At 50.6% G+C, this 11,322-nt stretch overlaps 1 protein-coding gene across 1 annotated transcript in view; it reads right to left on the bottom strand.

Moving 5' to 3' along the window:
• Positions 1-314: 314 nt before the first annotated feature.
• The window catches only part of LOC112115196 (adhesion G protein-coupled receptor E2-like), a 21,046-nt gene continuing 10,038 nt past the window's right edge, over positions 315-11,322 (bottom strand). Inside the window, exons 9-15 of the mRNA XM_029913244.1 lie at positions 8,222-8,419; positions 7,257-7,492; positions 6,107-6,173; positions 5,084-5,175; positions 3,526-3,694; positions 2,957-3,061; positions 315-2,189 (exon numbers count right to left, since the gene is read on the bottom strand). Coding sequence (XP_029769104.1) covers positions 2,136-2,189; positions 2,957-3,061; positions 3,526-3,694; positions 5,084-5,175; positions 6,107-6,173; positions 7,257-7,492; positions 8,222-8,419 — 921 coding nt within the window. The 3' untranslated portion in view covers positions 315-2,135. The remainder of the gene's footprint in view (positions 2,190-2,956; positions 3,062-3,525; positions 3,695-5,083; positions 5,176-6,106; positions 6,174-7,256; positions 7,493-8,221; positions 8,420-11,322) is intronic.

The following is an 11,322-nucleotide window of genomic DNA, read 5'->3' as shown; positions in this document are numbered from 1 at the left end:
TCTGATTCCTTTGGCCTATGCAAACCAGGTAGGAGAGGGAACCTTTCCCCAAGCAGTGCAAGAGCGCAGAGGGGCACTGTACACACAGGAACCACTGTGACATTAACAAGCAGTGAGTGCTGCGATTCCTCATGCAATCAATGGTGGTACGATTGTATTTTAACGACTAATAAGGTTGCAGTAACCTGTGATGATGTCTCTGAGGACACTCTGCCTGGTCTGTAGTTGGTGACATAGTTATATTAAAAAATAAATAAAGTATCGATAGTTTAGAATTTGTTAAAGACACATTGGTTTATATGCAAAGTAAGCAATAGAACAGCCCAAAGTTCAAACAGTTTATACAGCCAGAGGCTGATACCCTCACACTGAGTAGCACCTTAGTCTCCAAGCAGATGCACTGAAGTCCATGGGCTGGATCCTCAGCAATTGTCAATCGGGAGTGATGCCACCTTTCATCACCTGAAAATCTGGCTGTATCTTAGGTGCTATTATCCACCTTTTGCACATGGGGAACTGAGGTGCAGAAGGGCTAGAGCCCCGATTGTTCAAGGTATTCAGGCATTGTTCTGTTCAGCATTGCAACGCCTAACTCATTTTCAAAAGCAACTTAGGAATTAAGTTAGGGGATTAATTCCCTGTAAAAATCTGGTCCTAAGTGACTTGCCCAAGGTCACACAGAAAATCTGTGTAGAGCCAGGCCCTGACCCCAGCTCCCCCAAGTCATACATCAGGGCCCTAACCACTGGACCACCCTTCCTTAGCAAGATGGCTGCTGAAGTAAGGCAGGGCCTGCAGATTGTCATTTAAAGTGTGTAGAGGAATTGGTTCCCCGCCCCCCCAGTGCCTGACTCTCCTCTTCCCCTGATGCCCTCCAACCCGGGAGCTCCTACAGCTACCCCCTTCCAAATCTGAGTGGCGTTGCAACTTGGCCTGCAGGGTCACATCACTGCTCAGGTTTGGCCTTGCCAAAAGGTGGTCAGGCCATGGCCCGGTTGGCCCTCCCAGGCTCCGTGGCCTATGATGTAAGCTGCTATTCATCATCAAATCAGACCCATAATGGCCTATATTCCATATAGAAAAACTACATCAAGAGAACATTAACGCTGCTCAGCTAATCACTCCAAGGTCAGGGAATGGCAAAGTTAAGCTTGAACATGCAACCTTAACTCTGACACCTTCTGTCTAAACATTACCTGTATAAGACCATCTTTAATCACATGATCACAAACTGTTTCTCAAATAGTAGAAATAGCATATTATACCATATATTTTGCTCAAACTTTCCAGAATCATTTAGCAGGCCTGGAAAATGTTAGCCCCAAAAGTAAATGTTTCAGAAAAGGAAACGTTTAAAATTATGAATAAACACTTGAAAACAGGGGCTTGGAATGGAAACACTTGGGCAACCTTAACCTTATCCGTGGCTCCATCTCCAGCTATAATACAAAAAGAAACCCACTGACAATACAATCTGTGGGTGAATTCCCGCCCCACTCAAGCCAATGGGGGTTTTGCCATTAACGTCAATGGAGCCAGGATTCCACCTTATGTATCTACCACCATAGTATCTGGGTCCTAGATTCATGCCTGACTAGTACAAAGGAATCGGTATTGCAGTGAGAATGATACAGGATTACGTAAAGCAAAGAATAAAAGATGGGCTAAGATGAACCCCTGGATCTCTCACACCCTTCCAAATGCCAAGATGTGGAAAAAAACAGATCTGGATCCAAATTTGGGGCCTTAAGGCCAGCCTCTAGATCCTAGTTTAGAATCAGTTTCAGGATAAGGCTCAAACAAGGCACACACTGGGCCACTGGGTGAATTGGTTCAATTAAATTTTTAAGCTCCAACCTGAGCCTTCCTTAAGCCAAACCTGAACTGAACACAGGGAGAAGGGCTTGGAGACCCGGATTTCATAGCTCTGGTCTCCTGAAGTATCATAGTTTTGCCTGGTGGCTCAGAATCCACCAGTTTACGGCTTTGTTGCTCGTGGGCTTGAGAATGGAGACATTCTTTGGTGACACAGCAGGAGCATTTAATGAGACTGTGCCAACCCCTTTCCTCTGCATTTGAGACCAGGGGAGGAGAACAAAGTGGAAAACCCATAAAGAGAGGCCAGGCGACAGAGATCAATCCCTCGCTGCCTTCTGCAGGTAGGATGGGACACTGTTTTGCGGAGGATCCTGGAACAGAAAGACAAGGAAGCAAAGCATGAATCAGGCACTGGAGATAGATGTCTTGAGTGCAGGACCAGCCTTACACACCAGCAGCACAATGTGGCCTTCAGGGTGGGCGAATCTGGCTATAAAATGATAACGCTCTGTAGGTATCCTCTGCATTAAAAAGCCACTGGTGACATTCAGTCCTCCAATAAAGCCATTACTGAAATTATCTGCCGGCTAGAGATGGTCGGACATTTTTAAATGCGCAAACATTTGTCAACATTTTTTCTGGCAAAAAATTGGCACTTTTTTCTTTTGCAAAAATGTGACGTAATATTTTTGACAAAAATTTGGCACAATTTAGTTTTGGTGGAAAGGTAGCAAAAATTTGGCACCAAAAATGCGTCAAAACACTTTGCCAACATTTGTGACTGTTGGGGTTTTTTTATACTAACTTCCTGGGTGGTCACAACGCTTCGGAAATTCAAAATGTTGGTGACAATTTTTCTTTAAAACCTTTGCAAAATGTTGTTCTGCATTTTGCTCCCGATGGCCTAACCCAATCGGTTTTACCACAAAGGGGGCAAAACCCAGGGCTGAGCATTACCAGTGTGGAACTCTGCCCTCTACAAGGAGACTTGATGTATGGACCGTATGAGCATTGGCGCTGCTTGCAATACCTTATCGATGGAGCTAATTAAAGTGAGAGAGAGGGACAGAGGTGGGAGGGTCGAGGTTAGTACATTGCTGCTCACGCTGTGCAGCCATGCATCTCAAGTCTCTCTTACCGTGGCTGTGCTGGAGGCGAGAGCAGACATAGTTATATTGGAAGACGAAGGTTCTTCCTTTGACCGTCGAAGCCTGGTAAATAATTTCCAATACTCCTCTCTCACCTGAGGGTTGAAAATCCCCCGTCACTCATGGGGTCTGAGCAGGGATGTAAACACAAGTCCCTGACCACATCTTGACATGCTAAATCCCACAAACACACACCAATCAATCCCAGAGTGCTGGCCAAATCTCAGTGCAGGTAATTCCATTCCCCAGGCCAGGTCCTCAGCTGATGTTTGACTCCAAAGGCGTTATCCCAAATACCCCCACGGAGGATCCAGCCCAGCTGTTCCGGCGCTAAAGAGTTGTGCTGTGTTGCTGTATGCTGCTAAACAGCTACCATGCTTTGCCCCAGAGGTGGCTGCATTTCAGCACCCTACTGCTGCCTCACAGCACCCTACTGCTCTCCCCTCCCCTTTTCCGCTCCCTTCATTTCTCTCTTTCCCTCACCCCTTTGCAACCCACAGTAAAAGCTCAGATCCACCCCACACCTGCTGCCCGTAGGCTGGGGGCATGCAGGCATCACCTTTCTGTTGAGCAGGCAGTGCACCACGAAGATGAAGGTTCCCAGCATGCTGTTGGTGATGGTGAACAGGTACCCCATCACCGTGGCCAGCGGGCCGAACTGGAAGGTGCCCAGCCCCCACGTGAGGCCCAGGACTAAGAGATGAGCCAGGGCTTTAAAAGTCAGTGACCTGAAATGGGGAGAAAAACAACTGTGTGACAGTCACTGGGATATTGGCACTGGCAGGGAGAGCAGAGGGGCTGGGACATGAGAGCAGAATCTCCCCCCTAGTTTTCATTTCAGATCCCTTGAAACTGTATCCCCCACGCTCAGTGAAGAGCAAGAAAGAGGTTACCACCAGCCCCAGGAGTGGAGTGTGTATGGGAGGCAGCACGGCCTAGTGCACAGAGCACCCGACTGGGACTGGGTTCTATTCCCGACTCTGGCACTGGCCTGCTGCATGACCTTGGGCAAGTCATGTCCCTTCTCTGTGCCTCAGTTTCTCCATCTGTAAAGCTAGTGATAATGATCCTGACCTCCCCTTTGTGAAGCACTTTGAGATCTACAGATGGAAAGTGCTAAAAAAGAGCGAAGTATTATTACAGGAGGCAATGGGAACAATAGACTAACCTGCGCGAGGGGCCAGGAGGGTGGTTAAAACGTCATAGGCAGCAGGGGAGGAAGGTAGGTCTTGTGGCTAAGGCACAGGACTTGGACTCAGGTGATCTGGGTTCAAGTCCTGTTTCAGCCACAGACTCCCTGTGGGCAAATCATGTGATTGCTCCATGCTAAGGTGACCAGGTGTCCAGTTTTCGACTGGAACACCTGGTCGAAAAGGGATCCTGGCAGCTCCGGTCAGCACCGCTGACCGGGCCGTTGACTGTCCGGTTGGCGGTGCCATGCAGGTCCTGGGATGTAGCTGGCATGTCCCCCCTCTGGCTCCTACACATAGGGGCAGCCAGGGGGGCTCCACGCGCTGCCCCCGTCCCAAGCGCCACCCCTGCAACTCCCATTGACCAGGAACCAGAGCCGCCTGGCCACGCCTCCACATGGGAGTCAAAGGGGGGACATGCCGCTGCTTCTGGGAGCTACTTGAGGTAAGCACCACCCAAAGCCTGTACTCCTGACCCCCTCCTGGGCCCCAATCCTCAGCCCAGAGCCCCCTCCTGCACGCTGAACCCCTCAGACCTGGCCCCACCCTGGAAGTCTGCACCTTCAGCTGGAGCCCTCACCCCTTCCCACACCCCAGCCCCCTGAGCCAGCCCGGTGAAAATGAGAAAGTGAGTGAGGGTGGGGAGAGCAAGCGACAGAGGGAGGGGGGATGGAGTGAGCAGGGGGCGGGGCCTCGGCTAAGGGGTGGGGCAAGGGTGTTCAGTTTTGTGAGAGTAGAAAGTTAGCAACCCTATTCCATGCCTCAGTTTCCCTATCTGGGACTAGGTGAGTAGTATTTCCCCCACCGCCCAGAGCTGCTGAGAGGCTAAAACTATTAGTACATCTGTGAGGTGTTCAGCCACTATGGTGACAGGGCCCACGTAAGAACCTAGAGAGAGATTATCCATTTCCCCCCTAGGAATCTTGCCTGGTGTTCCTCAGAGTAGACAGCTCTGCATTGAGGGAGGAAAGATGCTCTCGCAAAAGCTTCAGAGTAAGGCAGAAAAATACTAAATTAACCTGTAAAGAGACAAACCAAAGGAGTCCCTCGTACATTTCATTTCACCCTCAGGCTCCAGAGCCCCACCTAGTGTAACTCAGCCTAGCGCCTGACTGGACTGTAACCAAGTACCAACCGGTTGAGGATCTGGCCCGTGGGATGGAACATTAAATTGGACCCTGGGGTTAGAATTAGTTTTGGCCGGTGGTTTGAGATGGCCTAGTGTCCCAGAGAAATGCCTTACAGCTGACCTGCAGCCCCAGCACTTTGCTGCTCCAGTCCCCAGGCCTTGTGCCGATCGATGATATACGGGGGGGAACCTAAACGGGCCAGGAAATGTTCTGGACCGTGAGAATATTGAACATCAATGAATGTCAAAAATACACGGTGGTGTCTGATTCCCCTCTCACTCAGCCTGGTGTAAACCAGGAGTAACTCCATTGGGCCTGTTTCCCCTCTCCCTCACGCCAGTGTAAATCAGGAGGAACTCCACTGAAGACAATGGAGGGAGACGGGTGTGAGGAGAATCAGGCCCACTCTGTTGCTCAGATGGCTCTGAACAATCTTGTTCTTTATGTTCTAGACGGCCTATCCCCCCAGCTCACCCACACCACAGGCGATAGCTCTCCTTAGGAGGCTTGTCTCTCTGGGGTGTCTGTCACTGCTAGCCTCACTGAGGACGTGTAGGGGCCAGGGCTCTGGAATTACGCCAGCTGCTCCTCAGGGGGCTGCCATTCCCAAAATGGGGTAGCCGTGCATTCATTTTGCAAAATCTCCTTGGTCAGGTCGGGTTGTACGCTTTCAGGCTCCAGACCACAGGCGCCTCAGACCCGCCTCCTCCTAGCGACTCTGGTCTGGGCCCCATCTCTTCGGTGTTCCCATCTGTGAGAGATTCTACGACAGCCCTCTGGTTCTGCTGCTCTGGGAAACCCGAGACCCTGCGGTACCCACCACAACCACGGCGCAGACAGGCCCAAGGAAATTCCATCTAAAACCGTTATCAGGATTGAGCCAGCAGCTACGAAGAAAGAGAGAAAGGCCATTAGCAGAACCGTGGCTAGACCTGTACGGCCTGCATTTGCTACCTCTGCACCACTGCCGTGTGAGCTGGTGGCACTGGCATTGCCAGGTATGCCCCCATCCCCGGGTTCTGCTAATAGACCTACAAGTGGAATCCAGTCAGACTTCAGGATAACAGGGTTCAAAAATGGGACAGTTTAAAGGCTGAGACTGAAAGGGGAAGATCCAGTTCCATTTGGTCACCAGGACTTGGAACAGGGCAATGAGTACATCGGTTTCAGGAGCTACTGGTCCTCAAGCAGCACCCAACAGAGGTGGGTAGTAACCAACGGAAACCAAAGAATGTATTGTTATAGAGACGATGGAAGTCTGCCCAGGGAGAAGAGTCAGGGGCTTCCATATGTGGAGAGAACCCCAAGCCTGGATTCAGACTGGGAGGCTGAGAGCTGTGGGGAAAGATGTAGGTATAGGCCCAGGCTGGGATTTGGAAGGAAGAGGGTAGAGGTCTGGGATTTGGGGTGAGCTCGGGTAGTGTTAGGGGCTTGCAGGATCGAATGTCTCCACAGAGGGTATTTACAACCCATGCGGACTGTAAGATGTGCAGTGCATTGTCTGCTTCCTGTTTACACTCTCTGTCAGCCCACTCTCTATAAACAAGACTCATAGAAACGTAGGGCTGGAAGGCGCCTCAAGAAGTCATCTAATCCAGCCCCCCACATGGAGGAGGGATTAGGACACAGCAAGCAGAACAGGAAACCTGCCGAGAGCAATTGTAACATGCTAGCTAAATTTGTTGTGTCCCCACCACGACCCAGTGGCTGGTCCACATAGAGGATAAGAGCCTACTATTGCTCCCACCTAATGGACTTGATCCTTTAGCTCAAGTGGTAGAGGCCTGGGCTTTTGCCCTGAAGGACTAAGGTGAGTTGCCACTGCTGATCTAAGGTGGGAGTCTTTACACAGTCAGTGTGAATGGAATTCACCCCAGTGCCTGGAGGATGCACAAGTGCTCCTAGGCACAGGGCTCTGGCACAGATTCTCCATACTGAGACAAAGCTCCGCCTTGCCACACAGGACTTACTGATAAGGAGTTCCATAGCTGCTGGGCGCGCTGGCTGCAGACGTGATCACAATCACTGCTGGGAGTCCGTAGCCAAAGGCGTACATGTATTTTCTTGTGCATCTGCCCGTGCCTGCATAATTTTTCACCTTCAGATTCCTGACGATGAGGTACAGACTCATCGCTTCCAGAAACATCCAGGCAAAGCAAGCCAGGAAGAGGTAATGCAGCAAGCCGGCGGTGATGGAACACATGAGCTGGAGGAGGAATGGAAAGTCAGTCCAGGGTTATTTGATGAGATGAGCTCTCTTCCTGACTTGGGAGGATGCACCTAGATTATGGCCAGGCAAACGCTTAGGGTGGGAAACTGAAACTGACCCTAAGTCTGTCGAACACCTGGTGTGAGAAGCACTGCCCCCGCTCAATGCTTCATTATAGGTACAGCCAGTGGAAATCTGGGGATCTTGTCTCAGCGGGGTCAGAGCAGGCTTTGGCTTTGTTTCATACCTGCTGAGATTTGCACTGGGATGGAATCAGTTCCAGCCTGCTCCAAATATCAGCCCAGATTCACCGAACTCAGCCCAGTTGTGGGGTTGGAAGGAAGCCTTTAACCTGGGGCAACTGGGTGCGGGTTAGATTATTGAGGTTTTACCCAGAAAAGGTCGCAGTTACAATAGGTCACAGAATCATAGAACCATAGAAGTAGAAGGGACCACAAGGGTCATCTAGTCTAACCCCCTACCGTGATGCAGGATTTGTTGTGTCTAAAATCATCCCTGGGTGGTGCAGTCTCTACTGCAGTCCATTGACCTGATTCTCCTCTCACTCACCCTGGTGTAAATCAGGAGTAACTCCACTGAAATAGCGAAGCGTAAATGGAAGCAGTTGGGAGTCAGCCCAACATATATGAGATCCCAACGCGGGTAGGTGAAGAAACCACGACGGGAGCTGTGAACAGTGCCTGGAGAATTCTGCGCCTACTGTACCTTGTTGTAAGTCTTGTCTATTCCCACTATGAAGAGGAGATCGGCCAGGAAGAGGCATATGCTGAGCTGCAGGTGGAGGAAGGTGCTGCTGGTGTTACGGATGGGGTGGCAGAAGAGGAAGGTGATGATAGCCAGGACAAGACAGATCAGGGAGATGATGAGCCCGGTTTGGCTGATAACGAACAGGGCAAAATCCACCTGCGACACAGAACAGCTGAAGTCAGGGCCATGGGTTGCTCCCCACTCACCTGCACCCTGCTAAGCAAGGCCTTTGGTGCTTCTAGTCTATCTGGGAACTATACCCTTCCCACTGCATCATGCTGGTTTTAGGTGCACGAGCAACTTAGCCATCTCACCTTCCAGGGCAGTACTGGGTCACGGAATGGAAGGCACTGGGTCGCGTTGAATCTGGTCAGCACCACCGACTGGGCCGTTAAAAGTCCCGTCGGCGGTGCAGCCTGGCTAAGGCAGGCTAGTCCCTACCTGTTCTGACACCACACTGCGCCCCGGAAGCAGCCAGCAGCAGGTCCAGCTCCTAGGCGGGAGCGCTATGGGGCTCCACGCGCTGCCTCAGCCCCAAGCACTGGCTCTGCACTCCCATTGGCCAGGAAACGGCCAATGGGAGCTGAGGGGGGGTGGTGCCTGCAGGCGAGAGCCGCGCAAAGCCGCTTGCACGCCTCCGCCTAGGAGGCGGACCTGCTGCTGGCCACTTCCAGGGCGCAGCACGGTCCGCAGTGCCAGGACAGTCAGGAAGCCTGCCTTAGCACCCCCGCTGCGCCACTGACTGGGAGCTGCCACAGGTAAGCCTGCACCTCACCCCCGCGCCCCAATCCCCTACCCCAGCCCTGAGCCCCCCCCGAAACCCGGAGCCCCATCCTGCACCCCAAAGCTCTCATCCCCGGCCCCACCCCAGAGCCTCTTCACCCCCGCCCACAGCCTGGACCCCCTCCTGCATCCCAACCCCCTGCCCCAGCCCTGAGCCCCCTCCCACACCCTGAACCCCTCATCCCCAGCTCCGTTGGGTTGCAGGCGTCAACAATTTTCTTCAACTGGGTCGCCAGAAAAAAAGTTTCAAAACTACTCTTCTAGTGGCTGCCCAAAGCGTGCGTAAGGGGCCTGGTATAACAGTGGCCACAGACATTTTCCTTTAGCTAAAGCGGCAGAGGCCTGAGCTTTTGGAGCTGAAGTTCTAGTGGCTTGATTTTCAGAGATGCCTTCCACCCAAGAGGCAGCTGCATTTCAGAGGCGAGAGAAGCAATTCCTCTACACACGCTGCGTAAGACACGTGAGAATTGCTGTAAACTGCCCCAACCCTATGTCTGCTATATTAGCATGATGGCCATGATCTAAATTCAGTGGATTCTCATGGGACACTGACTGTCTTGGGTGGATTAGCATGACATTTTATTACGGCCCAGGACTAGAGAAGCAAGAACTAGCCTGTACACTGGACTGGCTCATTTTACAGTGGTTTGCGAAGGCCCCTTTGGAGAGAAAGTCATTAGTTCAGTTTATCCAGTGAGTTAATTGCAATTCATTTATAGGCCTGGATCCTCAGCGGGTGTAAATGGGCACAACTCTGACTTCACTGAGTTCAATGGAGCTATGTTGATTATGCCAGCTGAGGATCTGGCCTAGAGGTTGGTTGGTTTGTTTTTTGTTTTTATTTTTTAGATATAATGAGAAAATGGCAAGGGATTTTTCTGGATTATTAGATGCAGTATTTTCTCTGCCATCATGATGAGCATAGCCCTCCCCTCCTGTAACATGTTAACTAGGGTGACCAGATAGCAAGTGTGAAAAATCGGGATGGGGTGGGAGGTAATAGGCACCTATATAAGAAAAAGCTCCAAATATCAGGACTGTCTCTATAAAATTGGGACATCTGGTCACCCTAATCTTAACTGCCTTCAAAGGAAGGGAATTGTTTCTTTCTTCCCTAGATTTGCTTGTCTCTTTATTTGCTTGCTTTGAATTTGCCAAAGCAACATCGCCCCCTGGTGGAAAGACGCACAACATCCTACAAGCTGGCCTATACTTCCAATATGTCTAGCTGTCAGTATTTAAAATTATAACCCTAATGGAAAATAGAGGTTGATGATCTCTTGGTTATCGCTGTGGTCTTTAACCAGCAGTCTGATCACTGGATCACCAATTAAATCTAAGTAGCAAAGTTGTGCCTAATTGATAGATTGGGCACAGGCTGGAGAAAGCTACAGGGCTAATCAAGCCATTAGCCCAGAAAATAGAAAAGTGCGGGTGATGGTGGGGGACGGGACATGACATGATATGACATGACACCAAATCCTACGCTTTTAGAGTCGGAGCCAGAAAAGATCTCTTTGTGCCCCTGCCCTTGGCTGAGTGAGCTATGGAGTGTATGGTCTCCAAGCGGTTTGTGGCTAGAAAAGAGACAGGAGTGGAATAATGCCCTGTCACAAACCCCAATACTAAAAAACAGAATTTCAGGTTCATGGCAACGTGGAGTTGTTTTTAACTATACCTTATACAAAGAAAATTGCTCATGTTTTTAGATTTTCAAGGTGTATAGGATTAAAGGTGCCCAGAATGGGTCTTATCATCTGCTGATCACCTCGACTAAAGTGTGGGTCTACGCAGAAATGGCGCTATGTTTAGCATCTCTGTGACCCTATTAACCGTGCTGCTCAGTGGACGGGTCAAAAGAAATATTTGTCTAACTCCCGGTCCTGCAAACTCAGCTTGGGGTCAGAGCATCTAGCAGGGTTCCTTCTGCAGCGTGCATCACTCACAGCAAAGATTCTGCTACTAGAATCTAGTGACCAGTTCTGCTGATTCTGCACGAGTCACACGCAAATCTAGCCGCACTGGCTCAGTAGGGTTAACAGTAAAACAATCTTATTTTCGTCAGCAAAGAGGAAGACGCAGCAGCAAAGAGGAATTTCTATTACAACAGCACCCAGAAGCCCCCACTAAGATCAGGGCCCATTGTGCTGGTGATGTACAGGCACATGGTAAGAGACAATCCTTCCTCCCAAGTCCTCTGTCTGAGCTAGAGGACAACTCTAGGGTTACCATATTTGAACTTTCAAAAAAGAGGACACTCCGGGGGGGGGGGGGGG

The sequence above is a fragment of the Terrapene carolina genome, unplaced genomic scaffold, assembly GCF_002925995.2.
Source record: "Terrapene carolina triunguis isolate 2854851 unplaced genomic scaffold, T_m_triunguis-2.0 Scaffold552, whole genome shotgun sequence".
Taxonomy (NCBI): domain Eukaryota; kingdom Metazoa; phylum Chordata; order Testudines; family Emydidae; genus Terrapene; species Terrapene triunguis.
The sequence above is the reverse complement of the archived record's forward strand: the minus strand, read 5'-3'. Positions and strand labels throughout refer to the sequence as shown.